Source organism: Populus alba, chromosome 11, assembly GCF_005239225.2.
Source record: "Populus alba chromosome 11, ASM523922v2, whole genome shotgun sequence".
Classification (NCBI taxonomy): domain Eukaryota; kingdom Viridiplantae; phylum Streptophyta; class Magnoliopsida; order Malpighiales; family Salicaceae; genus Populus; species Populus alba.
Genome location: NC_133294.1, coordinates 17,703,872 through 17,719,441, shown reverse-complemented (window position 1 = coordinate 17,719,441; position 15,570 = coordinate 17,703,872). Strand labels below are relative to the sequence as shown.

General features: G+C 34.9%; 2 protein-coding genes across 5 annotated transcripts; both read left to right on the top strand.

The window, feature by feature from the left end:
* The first annotated feature begins 1,148 nt into the window (after nt 1–1,148).
* LOC118031437 (uncharacterized) lies at nt 1,149–4,504 on the top strand. Of its 2 annotated transcripts, none has more exons than XM_035035862.2 (5): nt 1,149–1,307; nt 2,195–2,487; nt 2,580–2,702; nt 2,832–3,122; nt 4,074–4,504. In XM_035035862.2, the coding sequence occupies exons 2-5, from the start codon at nt 2,224–2,226 to the stop codon at nt 4,275–4,277; spliced, it is 882 nt and encodes a 293-aa protein (XP_034891753.1). In that variant the 5' UTR covers nt 1,149–1,307; nt 2,195–2,223; the 3' UTR covers nt 4,278–4,504. The 2 variants fall into 2 exon arrangements, with proteins under 2 accessions (XP_034891753.1, XP_034891754.1); XM_035035863.2 differs by lacking the exon at nt 1,149–1,307 and adding an exon at nt 1,365–1,383.
* Nucleotides 4,505–9,017: 4,513 nt separating this feature from the next.
* LOC118031436 (ADP-ribosylation factor GTPase-activating protein AGD5) lies at nt 9,018–13,890 on the top strand. 3 transcript variants are annotated; one of them, XM_035035859.2, is made up of 11 exons: nt 9,018–9,283; nt 10,288–10,346; nt 10,521–10,611; nt 10,756–10,810; nt 10,902–10,992; nt 11,076–11,328; nt 11,897–12,113; nt 12,223–12,362; nt 12,834–13,070; nt 13,152–13,210; nt 13,550–13,890. In XM_035035859.2, the coding sequence occupies exons 1-11, from the start codon at nt 9,233–9,235 to the stop codon at nt 13,698–13,700; spliced, it is 1,404 nt and encodes a 467-aa protein (XP_034891750.1). In that variant the 5' UTR covers nt 9,018–9,232; the 3' UTR covers nt 13,701–13,890. The 3 variants fall into 3 exon arrangements, with proteins under 3 accessions (XP_034891750.1, XP_034891751.1, XP_073268894.1); XM_035035860.2 differs by having other exon boundaries at nt 10,288–10,350; XM_073412793.1 differs by lacking the exons at nt 9,018–9,283; nt 10,288–10,346 and having other exon boundaries at nt 10,557–10,639; nt 11,084–11,328.
* The last annotated feature ends 1,680 nt before the right edge of the window (nt 13,891–15,570 follow it).

Here is a 15,570-nt window from a genome sequence, read left to right as displayed (position 1 = left end):
CGGTATGTTACAGCGCCAAAGGCTACGTGGGTTGTCCACCTTCATGATTGTTCAAAAATTAAGGGGGTGTTTGGCGTATTCCAACTAGGGTTTTTAAATTTTCTCTCTCCAGCCATGCGAAAGAGCCTCCCATGCACAAATATTCCCCGTACAAATCTCCATGCATTCTCTCCAGCAATCTCCACATGCAAATCTCTATACATTTTCTCTCCAGCCTAGACGACTGGAGTGTCGGCCATTGGCCCCGGCCGACAACTGATCTTGGATTTGTCAGAAATTTTATACTCCTATTGATATTTTTTATTAATTATTTTTTAAATTTATTTTAAAAAAACATATACAAAGAAAAAGAAGATGATAAAATTTATAACTCATCAAAAATTATAAAATTATCTTAGTCTAAAATTTCTTTTTCCCTATCTATTTTGTTCTTTAAAATAAACTAGAAAATAATTAATAATATATCACTAATTACTTTCTAAATACTATAAAATCTCATGATTTATACTGAGTTCTACTTTGAAACATCTTTTTTAGTAAAAATAATATTGTTTCAAATAAAAAATTTTTAATCAGATCTTGGGTTGATCCCGAACTTGCGAATCAACTCACAAAATCCACCAAATACATGTTTTAAAGTGTCTTTAAAAACTGTTTTTAGAAGATTTTTAAAAGTATACTTGGTATAAAAAAAATATTAAAATAGTATTTTTTAATAGTTTAAATGTATTAATATTAAAAATAATTTTAAAAATCTAAAAATATATTTTTAAAAATTTTCATCACCACAGTCCCAAATAAAAACTAAATTATGGCTCAACAACCATAGGTTGACCAACAGTTTCGTCGACGATCCACCAGTCCTCTTTATTTCCCAGTTTCCTTTGAAACAGGTCCTTAGCCCTTCTTCACCACAGAAAGATAAAAAACGAAAATAGTGAAAACGAAAGAAATCTCTCCCGTTTGTCCCTTTTATGGCAAATCAAATGAATAAGAGAACATGGACTCGCAGACTGCTAGGTGTCGAGAACTGACTGGAGGCAAAATCTTGATCTTGATTGGCCTTATTTATTACTTTCCATCACGCTCTAAGTTTGTGAAATAATTAAAGAAACAATACGTGGATTTTTTTTAACCGGTCGTGTGATCATTCGCTTGGAACAGTGATTTATGGTTTAGTTTAACTCCAATCATTGTATCTTCAAAACTATATAGTGGGTTCTCTTACAGTATCCCAGAGAAGCAGGAAAAGAAGACAAAAAAACTCAATCAAGAAAATCTCAGTCTCACTTCATCTTCTTGGTCCTGTAAGTGTTTCGTTTTTCTACGTTAAAGAAACCTCACAAACTTTATATTGTTCAGTTCTCTTAAGATTACACTGAGGTTGGTATCTTCTTGAAATGGTTGCTTTGGTTCTTACTAGAATGTAGTTTATGGTTTGATTAAGAGGATTACATTGCTGCGGCATCATGGGATTAATCAGTAGTTGTGCTTCATGATATTTTATACCTGCCATTATTGATGACCCTGAAAATGTTAACTTAAAAATGTTGATACATGTTCCTATTTGCATCTGCATATATGTGCGTGCGTATGCATTACTGCCACAGTTATGGATTGATGAAGTTCCCAATATGTCTCTGAATTCATTATCTCAAAAAGAACATACAAGTGAGCCAAACTTTGGTAATTGTGTTGGATTATTGCTTTGTTTTTAAAAGGATTTATTTTCGTGACGGGCTTCATTTGCTCCTAAAATTCTGTTCGTGTATTGGATAGCTGAATTTTTCTTCTGAAACTAGAGGATTGCATCTCGGTTGTGCCATCATTGGCAGCTCTGTAACTGCTTACTGTAGATCTTGGTACTTGTGTGCCTATTTACATGTGCACATATGCACGGATATGCATGTTACCCTAAGTTGGATGCATCAGTAAAGCTCACACATTTATCATCCACCGATATATCCTAAATTGATGTTTTCCAGTTGCAGATCTGAGTGTGCAGTATAGAGGAATAGTAGTTGATTGCTTCTGCTATCACCATTTTCCACCTTGCAATTGTTTTAGAATTTAACTTATTGATTATCCTTTTATTTTCTGACTTTGATCTGTTAAAGCAGCATTTGCTTTATTTATTCCTACCACTGAGAACTGGTAAAAAAGGTTCTGATGATTTGCTGATGTTCTTTTGTAGATTTCTGCTTCTCAATTAGCTGTTTAATCATGGATTTCAGCAATATGGATCGTGGACAGATTACCCTATTAGGGTGCGGGTTCTGTGTGCTGCTTACACTGCTCTTCACAGTGCAGCTCCTATCTCAGCATCTGTTTAACTGGAAAAACCCAAAGGAACAGAAGGCCATAATAATTATTATCCTAATGGCTCCCATATATGCTGTTGATTCCTTTGTGGGTTTGTTGAATTTCCAGGGGAGTGAAGCATTCTTCACGTTTTTGGATTCAGTTAAGGAATGTTATGAGGCCCTGGTGAGTTTTCAATGAAATAATTGTGATTTAACTTTGTTTTGTAACTCCTTTCGCTTATGACATCAGTTCTAGTTTCTCATTTCTACTTGCAGGTGATTGCCAAGTTCTTGTCATTGCTATATAGTTACCTGAAAATATCCATTAGCAACAATATTGTGCCTGATGAGGTCAAAGGAAGAGAGATTCACCATGCCTTCCCAATGACACTTTTTGTGGTATGGAAATGATTTCTGCAGTTTCTTTCCTGTTTATAGTTTATAATATATAACAGTTACATGAGAGGAATGCTACCGTTGACTTGTCTATCCAAGTTTTTAAGCACATTACGTTTATATAAAATGCAGCCTCACACGGTGCGGCTAGACCACCGTAATTTAGTAGTGCTCAAACACTGGACATGGCAATTTGTCATCATTCGCCCAACATGTGCGATCTTGATGGTAACTCTGCAAATGCTTGGCATTTACCCCAATTGGTTGAGTTGGACATTCACCATTATCCTCAACATTTCCGTTTCACTGGCTTTGTATTCTCTGCTAGTGTTTTACCATGTATTTGCAAAAGAGTTGGCACCACACAAGCCTCTTGCAAAGTTCTTATGCATCAAAGGGGTTGTCTTCTTTTGCTTTTGGCAGGTAAGTATCCTTCCCGTACTCATTCTGCTTCCTGTTCATCTTTTCTCTCTCCCTCCTGCTTTGTTGTGCAAAGGGTGGGTGTGTGTTCTTAAGCCAAAGGTGCAAACCAAGCCCTCAAGGGCTCCAAGGGCACAAAAGGAGACCTAACAACCTGAAGCAAACCAACCAAATCCCCCTCATCCCCGATAGGATAGACAGGGAGAATATCCAGGTTAATCCGATCAAAAGGAATTTTACAATCTTTGAAGATTATGGCACCTTGTGCAAGTATCATTTTCACGATTTATTTAAGAAGAAAATAGGCGGGCCTCTGCAAGTCACTTAAAACAGAGCCATTCTAATGGGAAGCTACTCTATATGCTAGCTAAATCTTTTGCTTTGAGATGGTTCGGATTCAAGTTTTATTGGGATATTTGGTGTGAGTGGTTCAGATTTTAATTGGCTCGAATATATCAGATTAGTGCTTTCGATATGGATAAGCTACTGAAAAAAGATGGCTGTGGCTTGTTTGCTTGTGCCTTTAAATTTGAGATCAGGGCCATGCATATTTGATTAAATTCCATTTGGAGACTCTTCAAAAGCCTTGAAATAGAGCTGTGCAGTGTACCTAATGCATTTTGTAGTTTTATGGGCCTATAGAATACCTTCGGGAAACTCATTGTAAATGCTTTTTAAATCACCGCTAATCATTTGGACTGTCTAATCAGAGTTCCAGAACTGAGGAAGTGGGTTAACTTGTTCTCTAGAACAGATCAGGAGGTTATAGCTGTGGCTCTAAATGTCTAAACATATGTAGGTTCTTGTGTATAATGTATGTGCATCTCCAGATCTCAGAGGATTGCAACTTCCTTCTGTCTTTCTCCCTTTCCCTGCTTTTGTCTTGCCCAGTTTTATTCATGGTGTATGGATGCCATCACTTGTCCATGAAGGCCATTTTTTTACCATGTGCAGGGAATAGTGCTTGAGATGCTTGTTTCGATGGGCATCATTCGGTCTAATCATTTTTGGTTGGATGTGGAGCACCTTGAAGAAGCTTATCAGAATGTCCTGGTAATTTTGGAGATGGTTGTCTTCTCTGTTCTCCAACGGTATGCATACAATGTTGCACCTTATAGTGGAGGAGTTGATACAAAGATGCTTAAGAAAAGAGAGTGATATGACCAGAATTCTAGACCATGGAGGGGACATGGCACTACACATGCTAAGAAATGCACTTCCATAGGTCTGCTCTATACTTTTATGGAGTATGAGGTGTCTACCTTTGTTAATTCTATCGTGCCCGTTTTTCTCCCTTTTCTCTCATGGCAATGTTGCTGTGTTCTCTGTTATGGACAAATTTGCTCATTATCATAAATAAAGTTTTCTTCTGCCTACCACATAAACTAATTCTAGTAAAATGTCGATATTGTATCTGGTCTCGCATGCTTTCTTGGTTCTCTTTAATGCAATAAAACTTTGAGACAGCCTGCGAGTAGGTTTGTTTGAAAGCGAGGATGACAGCAGAGATGAAAATGGGCACTTTGATTTATTCAAACTTGTACTATAACAAACGCATGGGGCACCTGGGACTTCCCAGTTTATCTTAATTTCAATGATTGAGCTGTTGAAACTTCTCAGATTGAACAAGATTCTTAACTGTGGACAGCTTTTCAAAACCAAAATTGGCTTTGATTTCTGAGCTAATACTGGTTGGAAACATTGTGAAGGATTTCTATTTGAGATTGTTGGCACCAAGACAACAGCAGTTGGAAAAAGGCTACAGTTGGTCTTCTTCCTTGAATCCTGCCTGCAATATTCAACAAATATTGGATATAGAATTGCAGTTGAGCTTCCTGCACCATGTCTTGTGATAGACAATTAGACACTTCTTGGAGAACTCCGACCCCTCTTTTTTGGGTTCAGAAAGACAAAAATTACACCTGGAGCTCAAGAAACCTCCATTACAGTGTCATCTGACACAAGTCATCTAACAACTTCCATTGCGTTCAAATTGCCCATCAAGGTGGGGTTCTTCTGAACTTTCAAAGCATATTGTTTATACCATCCAATTATGGCAGCACAGCTCTAGTTTTCTTCTCTCTTACACGCTTTGTCTGAGATTGAATATTCTAATCTGAATACTATCGAATGATTGTTCTGTTGAACCATTATCGATAACATATTATTGTACTTGTAATTGAAGTCAATTCTGAAGTGGCATGATTCCTAACAGCTAGGGATGGTGGCCCAGATAACCCAATTGACTCATGTTCAAGCTTATCTTAATGAGGGTGGTTTAGTCTGGTTTAGCTTGTGATTTCAGGTCTAGTTGAAGCTGCCTTGACTAATGGTGAAGCCCTAGCTAGTGCTAAGAACATTATGCATCTCTATCATTTTCATTTTCTTCTGTGCTCATTGATGGTAGTTGAACAGAGGTAACAAAATCAAGAAAAAATGGTTTGATAAGGCCTGCGGGCATTGATGGGCAAATATTCAATCAACTTTTTGTGATTCGAAGTTTTGTCCATTTACAAGAACTTTTTTTTTTTTTTTTCCAATTTCTACACACAGTAAGTTCTAGCGCTCACATGAAATCTCCTGTAATTTCATGTGAAAATCCAGAACGAGATAGTTGACGCTAGGATCTTTCGGCTTTGGATTTTCAAGAACAGAACTGGGAAAGGAGCCGGCATCTTGTCCACATAATTCACTTTTGCATTATTAATGGAAAATCTAATTGGAATCCAATCAGTAGGATTTGATCTAACTAACGTCCATCAAGGGTTACAATATAATTGTGAAGATCATTAGAGAAAATGGACAATCGCAATTTGTCAAAAAGATTTTGATTTCCATGCAACTTTGTGTTGAATGGCTACCAAGGTTGTGGTCCTAGCTGGAAAAAAGATTTGAGTTATCAAGCTGTCGGGTTGATTTATAAATTGCTGGGTCAAATCAAATTTATTGTTTTTATCCAAAATAATATCATTGTAGTTATTTTACTTGTATTTTAGTATTTATCGTGATCGATCGAGTCTAAGTAAAATTTAGTTAAAATAATTAAATCATAAATCAACTCAGTCGGGTTAATCCTAGTTTAATTAAATAAAAAATTTTTTAAAACAACATCATTATAGCTATTTTATCCAAAATAGTTATAAAACAAATCTATTATTTTTATCCAAAACAATATAGTTATAGCTATTTTATTTTATTTTTAGTATTTATTGTGATCGAATCTAAATAAAATTTAATTAAGATTAATTAAATTATAAATCAATGATCGATCAACAAGTTTAATCAAATTAGATTTTTTAAAACAATCCAACTAAGGTTTACCAATTATAGTTGGAAAAGGGTTAGATCATAAGGGAAAATAGACAGTTGCAATTTGTCAAAAAAAAATGATGGTAAGGGGTTGGATACAGACAACAAATAGGGTTATTGGATTGGTTTCGCCTGATTTTTTTCATATAAATGGTCGGCATATATCCACTTGAGATTTTATTTATTTTTAAAATAATGTCATTTTTTCTATTTTTCAAAGAGTATTTTAAATAGTTTTTTTATTTTAAAAAAATATTAAATTGATATTTTTAGATATTTTATTATTGTTTTAATATATTAATGTTAAAAATAATAAAAAAGCAATTATAAAAAAAAATATTTTAATAATATATGATAAGTTTAATTAAATGCTTAATTACATCTTCCATAATTCTTTCTTTGTATTTGTCAATGTGAAGTTGGGAGATTAAGAAGGGTTTAGGCACACCAACCTGGGTAGTTCTTCACCATTCATGGCATTGGTCTCAAGTTCTCAACTTTCAACAATATTCTCCTACCATTTAATTTAAGTTGGAAAAAAACCTAAATGAAGCAACGAAGTTGTTAAGCATGCGGATTCAAATTTTAAAATAATCGAAAAGAAATATTGTTCATTAATAATTTACTAACTTCATAATTGATTTCTATTCTATCCACACCAAATTAAAAAAAAAAAAAAAAAAAAAATGATAGAATAAGCTTAACAAGTCAACCTATGATTAGGTGGGGATGATCATTTTTTGTTCGGTTCAGTTTTTATCAAAAAAAAAATAACCAAACTAAATTTTTTTTAAAAAAAAAATGAAACCAGTTCAAACTGGCCGGTTTAAGTTTGGTTTAGTTTTTTAGGACAAAAACCTGTTGAAACCAGATTAGCTTGTTTTTTCGGTTTAGCTCGGTTTCGGCTTGATTTTTTTTTGGTTTTTTTTTTGTTTTGGTCCAATTCGGTTTGATTTTTTTAATTTCAGGCTTATAAAACCAAAACCGAATCAAACAATCAGTTTTTTCAAAATTGTAATAGGTTTTTTTTTCATGATTCGGTTTTTTTAGTTATTTTTTTCAGTTTAATCGGTTTTTCAATTTTTTTACTCACTCCTAGGTTGAGTTAGTTAAAACTCGGTTTTACTTTTAAGAAAAAAATTCTTCAAAATGATATTTTTTTATTAATTGGGCCAACTCATCCAAGTATCCAACCTCTAACTCATGTTTTGAGTCGGGTCATGAATCAAGCCAAATTTAATGTATGTTTGATATTATAATGTATAGTGTTTTTTTAAAAGTATTTTTTATTTTAAAATACATTAAAATAATTTTTTTATTTTTGATAACAGAACATCAAACCTATCATAAAACACTAAAAAAAATATCAATTTAATAATTTTTCAAAACCAAACATATTTTTAAAATATATCCAAAAACAATTTTATAAACAAAAACAAATATTACATTTAATAACTTTGATCTATAAGTCAAAATGAATGGATGCTAGGTAGTACCTGCAATCAATGGTGGGGAGAACTCAAAACTCCTAATTAAGAAATCAAATTTGATAAAGACTTTAATTTTTCTATTAACAAATAGCATGAAAGGGCATTATTTTGGAGAGGAGGAGGTTGCTTGCAAGCATGGTTCATCATTTTTCATTTTGGGTTGTGGCCATGCTGCTATCCAAGAGGAAAAATTAAAAAATTAAAAGGCCAAAAAAATAAAAATAAAAAATAAAAAGAAAGAAAGAGTAAGGATATGGCAATGAAAAAGAAGAAGAAAAAAATTAATGAAAAACCTCTCCGCGGCGTATTTTTTCATTTTCGAAGAGCAAGAATAATTGCGGCGTCAAATTGCCACCCACCCAAGCGTGAACAAGCCACGTAAAAGAGAGCGGCCACCTCTTGGATAAAATTGTGTTTGGGCCTTTAACAATTGACGTTTTGTCAATTCACCCCCTTAAACTTCTAGCTTTTCTCAAATTTAGGCCTTTCCCAACCATTCCCATTTATCAAGGGGTGTTTGAGAGTGAAATAGCTATTATTTTATTTTTTAAAAAATAATTTTTTATATTAGTAGATCAAAATAATTTAAAAATATAAAAAAATAATTTTAAACAAGAAAAATCTTAATTTTTCATAAAATATCGTTTGAAACACAATTTACTTGTATAAATAACCAATAGAAACTTGGACATGAAAGAGGGGTAGTTTTAGGTTTTTCATCCATGTCCTATATTCATTGGGTTCTGGGTTCTGGGTTCTGGGTTCGAGGTCGGGGAAATAATTTTTTTTTCCCATTAAGTTCATTTTAGATTTGGAGGTTTTTAATTGTAATATGATAGTTTTTCATAATTATAATATAATAATTAATAGATATATATATATATATAAAAAAAATATTAATTCATGTACATGTTAAATTTTAGTATAGCTCTAATGCGTAGTTGAATATAAATAATAAAAAAACGAACTTACAATGGTCAAATTGTTAATAAATAAAGTAGAAAGGTTGATTTAGAAACGTACTAGACATTGAGGGATTGTGTCCTCAAAGCTCAAAAGTGGTTCGTTCCCATTTAACGCGTGCAAGGACACGCTGGTCTCCATTCAAAAACCGAAGCAAAGAGAAAGGGAGAAAAGATTCCCACTTTGGCTTCTCTTCTTCTTCTTCCATACCTTTTAACTTCCTTTCCCTGTACTGTCGGCCTTTGTTGGATTCTAAGCCGCCATACAAAGAAGTATTCAGTTTTTCTCTGAGAGAAAGGGAAGTATAAGTTTTTGTTTCATTAGAGAGAGAGAGAGAGAGAGTGCAAAAACATGAATGAGAAGGCTAATGTTTCGAAAGAACTTAATGCAAAGCACAGAAAGGTCTCTTCTTTAGTTTCTTTTCTCTCTGTGTTGATGTTTTGCTTCTTTTTCTTTGTTCGGTTTGGAATTATAAGCTGTTTTTTAGATAAAGTCTCTGTCTTGTATTTGTTTCTTCATTCATTTTAGTAAAAGTTCATCTGTTTTGCTTATGTTTTACTAGATCTTAGGTGTCTTGGTCAGTTACAGGAAAGGCATAGTTATATTTAATCTGTTTTTTTTCATTGCACTTGTCTGAAATTACGTTCTTGTTCCACAATTTGAATTGGTTTTTCTTCAAATTATAAACATGGAATGGAATCTGTTTTGAGTTGTCTTAGTTTCTTATGTATTTGGATTGTTTTTACATTGAATGTTTTGCTAATCATGTATGCTAAAAAAATGGGCCGACAAAGGAAGAAACTTTTTAAAAATTCATAACATAGCTGTCGAAGGTTTCTGGTGGTGCGGAGACTGACTGAAATTAAAGGGTCGTGCTGTCTGTAACTAGACAAGTGTTGCGGAGTTGTTGGTTTTTGCACTATGGATTTTGTGCAATTAACAACTGTGGGGCTGTGTTTCATTTCTCTTTTTCTTTTTTTGTTAGATATCATATCCATGTTGTGTGGTATTTGGAATTAGTTGTAGTTCGCTGTACAGTTGTAGACTCTTATTTTATTGAAGTTGTTAGTGTTCTATCCACCTGCCTCATGCCATTAGCATGGAAGTCAATTATAATTTTTACAAATTAAAAAAGTTAATAAAAGTAAGATGCTTACAAATTAATAAAGCCAATGATAATTTTCGCAATATAATGTGGACTGTTCTCTGCAAAATCCAAAGCAAAGCTCTGTGATTGTTGCTTCAACTTCTCTTTTCATAGCAGGCATTATGGCCTTACAGATAACTTTCTTGTAATTTCTAGTCTATATGATGTCATCAATTGATTGGATTCATTAACTCTGATTCTGTTTTCCTTAGCTTGTGATTTAAAATGACATTCACTTTTGTGGTTATTTTGATTGCAGATACTGGAAAGCCTCCTTAAATTACCGGAGAATCGGGAGTGCGCTGACTGCAAAAGCAAGTAGGTATCTAAGCACAATATAAGTTGTGTATAAGAAATAATGCAGGTTTTCAAATTGCTGACCTTTTTCTTGTTACGCCAATGTTCCTATCAGGAACTGGCTTTTTAGTAGTATAATGCAATGTATGGGTTTGAGGATTTATGATTTGCAATGCTGTCTCATTTTCTATACAGAGGGCCTAGATGGGCTAGTGTGAATCTAGGAATCTTCATATGCATGCAGTGTTCAGGTATCCACAGGAGTCTTGGAGTACACATATCAAAGGTGGAGCATTTTATTCCATTAAAATCATGTATATCTTCTTCTTTTTTCAAGTGAAGAGTGATGACCATCCCGCGATTCAGTTTGCAACTATTCGCACATTCTTCTACAATGTGCTTATTCATCTCCTTTATGACCCTGACACAGGTTAGATCAGCCACTTTAGACACGTGGCTTCCAGAGCAGATTGCATTTATCCAATGTAAGCATGATTTTTAATTCTCTAAATTGTTTACCTCTCGATTTTTCCAAGTTGCATCTGAGATCAGGTTTTTGTTTCTTGTTTTCCACAGCTACAGGGAATGAGAGATCAAATAACTACTGGGAAGCAGAGTTGCCTCCTAATTATGACAGAGTTGGAATCGAGAATTTCATTCGAGCAAAGTATGACTTTGTCACACTGCTTTGTCCATATCATTAGTTTTCTACCTGATGTTGAACTTAAGGATGCTTATGTTATATGTTAGATATGAAGAGAAGAGATGGGTTCCTAGGGATGGAAAAGTCAAATCACCTTCGAGGGGGAGTGGAGAGGGGACCTCAATTTATAGACCAGAACCAAGAAGTGGGCATGGCCGAATGAATGGCACTAACCATGGTTCTGAGGAGAGAAGAATTACCCGTCCACCCATTACAAATGACAGTAGTCCTGCTTCGAGAAGTTCCACTCTGGCGCCTGTTAAAGCATCCACTCCAATGCCTGTTAAAGCATCTCAACCGGTAGATACATTTTTGCTTCCTCTTGCCTTTTTTTCACATGCAACATTCCATTTCCCTTCTCCCTTCCAGTACCATTTTAATTTAAGTAATATATATTATGTATGAACCAAACAAAGGAAAATCATAATAGATACAAAGTGTCAAAAAAATTAGGAATATAATTTGTATTGATTATCAACTGATTGATAGAGTTCTGAACAGTTGATTCCATTTGGGGTTTAATTGAAGAACCATTTGATTGTTAGAGTGTAAGAGAGGAAGTTGTTACAGCCAGAAACTGGGGCAGGCAATTAATATAGATCTAGCTCGGGATATGCCTTTAATAGTAATAGTTAAGGCTGGTAATATGGTACCAGGAAAGATTCAATATTTTTATCACTAGGCAGGAGGTGGGATAGAGCTAATTCTGGGATCGAATCCATCTCTGACCGATCAATTGCAGTAGAGTTAGAGAGGAATGGCCTGTTGTGCTTTTCCTTGTGTGTCATCATGTGTGTTTAACATGCACGGTAATGTGTTGCTTTGGCTGCTAGCCATGCATACAACTAAACTAACAGACTGCAAACAGGTGGTACGTGATACCAAACCACAAGAACCTGTGCGGAAGTCAGAACCAGCAGCCCCAAAAGTTGAATTAGAAAAGAAGGAAGAAAGTGCAACCAAAGTTGAAACACCACCAAAAGTTGATTATGCAACTGAACTTTTTAATTTGCTTTGCATGGATGATTCTAGGGGGAGTAATTCCACGACTCCTGCTCATGATATTGGATGGACTGGTTTAAAAGGTGAGTTTTTGCTCCTAATAATTTTATAAAAGAAATTATTGACATTGAGATGCTCTTTTCCCGTTTTTTCCTGGTTTCCCAGTTCCATAATTGTCAAAGAATCTTGCAGCTGCTGAAGCAAAATCAACACCAGAGAGAAGTGGTACATCAAATTTTATTGAAAGCATGACACAACCAACCTTAACTTCACCTCCTTTACAGAAACCCCTAGAGTATTCAAATAATGATCCTATGAACCTCTTCAACAAGGTATGTATTGTGAAAAAAATGTCTACATTGAAAATTTTTAGAAGCATGATTAAATGCGGACAGGGTATTGTGGAAGAAAAAAGGTTCAATTCAGTGATCATATGATAAAAAGTTGTGAAGAGCTCTGTGTGTGTGTGTGAGTGTCCATCACAAAGCTATCATGGCAGAGGATTATAAGCAACACTATTTTTTGGCCATCTATGGCATATATGTTAGCTTCCCAATTGGCTGTTCTGACAAGAAAAAAGGGGTGAAGGTGTCTTTGTAATTTCTTTTTTAAGACAGATCGATACTAAAGTTTCAGTGTCCATAGTTTTCTATCATTTGATAAAATGGAGTATGGAAGGTGGCATTATGGAATCTTTGATGCACAACAGTCCATTTGTGCCATTTGTAATTTTCATCTAGCCCTTTTCTTGCGTAAAAGAGATTCATGTTCATCTTACCATTTTGTTTGTGGATTATGCACAGTCCAGTACGGTTTCTCCGTTTTCCGTCCAGCAACAGAAACTTGCAATGTTATCCCAGCAACAGCAATTCCACATGACTGCTGCAGCAAGGACTGGTGGTGGATCCCAAACCGTTCCTGCCAATGCACATAGACCCGGTTCCAATGGCGTTCACTTACCTGCTCAGAGTTGGGGAAGCTATGGCTATCAAGTTCCTGGGATGGTGATGCCAAGCACTTATCCACAGACATATATTCAGGTTGAGCTTCGAAGCGATTTCCCCATACCTTTTTTATTTTAAAAGCTCGATCTCTCATCAATTATTCTTTTCTCGCACCAGATGGGAAGCGGCCAGCAAACCTATTCAGCAGGGAATTCAACTAATTTCCCAATATCAAGGTAGACACTGAGGACTCTGGTGCAGTCATTTATTTATTGCTGAATTCTTTTTAGTTTATAAATCCCAAGTATAGATCTTTCTGGGTCTGGTTCTTAGAACTTTATGTTTCCAAATTCAAGTTATTTTAAGTGATGAAATCAGCTAGTTCACAGTTTAGAGTTGACATAGCCAACACTGAGAGTGGTCAAAACCCGAAGCAAAACAATCATGTTGCAACAGAATGAGGGTTATCCCCTCCAGTTGAAGTAAGTCATGGCTAAGAGTGGTCCTTGCATGTTTTGTAAGGTCTGGTTTGCCTCGGACACTTAAAAATTAATTCTTGTGAATTATATATGCAGCATGTATAGGCCAGGGCCAGGAGCTCCTATCAATGGCGTGACGAACTCGAATCCAACTCTGCCTCCTCCAGCATTCCCTGTTGCTCCAACTCAGCCCGCAGGATACTTCGATCTCTCATCGTTGGCACAAGGGATGTATACAAAACGGTGATGGATTGCCTCGACATTCGTTCTCACATAAAATCTGTTAAATCATAGGAAAATTCTCTTTCGTATTACTTAGCATGATGAACTCGTCCAATTTCTTATTGGGGGTCACTGCTTTGGTTTGTATTTATTTGTATTATTGTCATCATTGGTTTGTAAAGTTGGTTTCGTATTGAATGATTTGTTTTATGATCTCCCATTTCTTACATCAAGGTTCCAAAACTCCTGCAGCTGGTTAACATGGTCGGATCTGGAACCGTAAAGTAACCTACGGACTTGCGTTCATGCTTGAATGGCACTCAACTCTGACAGTAACTTGAGCTTTCGACTTTCTAGTCAGTTTCTAATCGGCTATGGAAACCTTTTTTCTTCAGAAATGGAATATGAATTTACCAGAAAAGTATCAGTCCTTTTTCTCTAAGTCTTCCATGCTGGTTCCTGAGCATATACTTGGCAAGCTCTGTCAGAGAGAAACAGAGAACATGGTGATCTCTGTCTCGTTTCATCAATTGTTTCATCCATCTATACCACAGCCCATTAGGCTAGTCCCATTAGTCTTCTTCTTCTTTCTCGTTTTCCACTCCATTTCCAGTTTTCCACACGGTTTCCATCTTTCCTCGATTCAAGGAGCTTGAATCGAGTTATCTAGGGTTTACAACTTGTATCACTTCTCACGTACAAAACCAATCGACAATCTCTTCTGCCACACGATTTAGAGCCGAAAGCAGCACTCTCTTTTTCGTTTTTATCTCTCGGATTGCTTCATGACTGCATCTTTTTTTATCATTTAGATTACTGCTAAGCATCTGAAGAGGTCATAATGGGGCAAATAACACGACGAACATTTTCCCTTGAAGAAAACGAACTGCTGATAACTTGTGATTATAAAATCAGTTTTACCAGAATCTAGCCATGCCCACAACCTAATACATCACAATTTTTCGATTCTGCTGCATAAATTTGATTTGTGTAGTTTATTATATAAGAATGCACAGATAAAAGAACACGTGATTTTCAGCTGTAGTAGTTAGCAAGTCCTTGAATTTCTTGAAATTCTCGTAGCTAACCACATCTTCAACTAATCATCCAATTAATTAGGTAACCTAATGATTTGTTTAGTAAAAGAATAACCTAGGATTTGACCCTAAACAAATGTACATAAGAAGAAAGTGAAATAATCATCTTAGCTTAAATACTTTAGCAGTCTCAAATGAAAATTATTTAATCATGTGACTATTTAATTTTATTATTAAAAAAAAATTATCTCCACAAAAACTTAAACTGGTGGAATGATGTTCTAAAATATTATTTATATTATTATTTAATAAAGAATATGTCCCTTGATTGTTATAATTTACCAAAATTATATTTTACTAAAAAATATTATTGTAAAACTTGATCTGATTTATAACTTGACTTAAGATCCAAGCCACGGATTGAGCTAGCAAATATGTGAATCAAAGAGTTGGCCTACATCTATTGGGGTTGTTTTTAATAAAACAATATTGTTTTAGAAAAAAAAAAAAAAAAAAACAGTATTATTTAAAATAAAAACTAGGAAGAAGACCCTCCCTCGAGAAGTTGGGTTTCCAGCTGGCATCCACTCGAGAAAAGGGCGGTGCTTAGAGATTATAGATTTTGGACTTAACATTGAAAAAGCACCAAACCGTTTCGTTATCCTTATTTCTCTATTACGTCATCGTATCACTCGTTTTTGACCACTTAACCTCTCTCGTGTTTTCTTAACTATAGATCGTCATCGTCCCCCTTAATCCACAATTCATGGAGATTAACACCCAATTAGAACAAGGTTCTAGCTGAGATAACTCCCCTAAACTAAATTAATTATGCTCTAACTATACCATTAACACCCT

Coding starts and splice junctions, on each gene's coding strand:
- LOC118031436 (XM_035035859.2), top strand. CDS start 9,233: ATGAATGAGAAGGCTAATGTTTCGAAAGAACTTAATGCAAAGCACAGA. Junction 10,811..10,901: donor GCAGATTGCATTTATCCAAT/GTAAGCATGATT, acceptor TGTTTTCCACAG/CTACAGGGAATGAGAGATCA. Junction 10,993..11,075: donor GAGAATTTCATTCGAGCAAA/GTATGACTTTGT, acceptor GTTATATGTTAG/ATATGAAGAGAAGAGATGGG.
- LOC118031437 (XM_035035862.2), top strand. CDS start 2,224: ATGGATTTCAGCAATATGGATCGTGGACAGATTACCCTATTAGGGTGC. Junction 2,488..2,579: donor AGGAATGTTATGAGGCCCTG/GTGAGTTTTCAA, acceptor TTCTACTTGCAG/GTGATTGCCAAGTTCTTGTC. Junction 3,123..4,073: donor TCTTCTTTTGCTTTTGGCAG/GTAAGTATCCTT, acceptor TACCATGTGCAG/GGAATAGTGCTTGAGATGCT.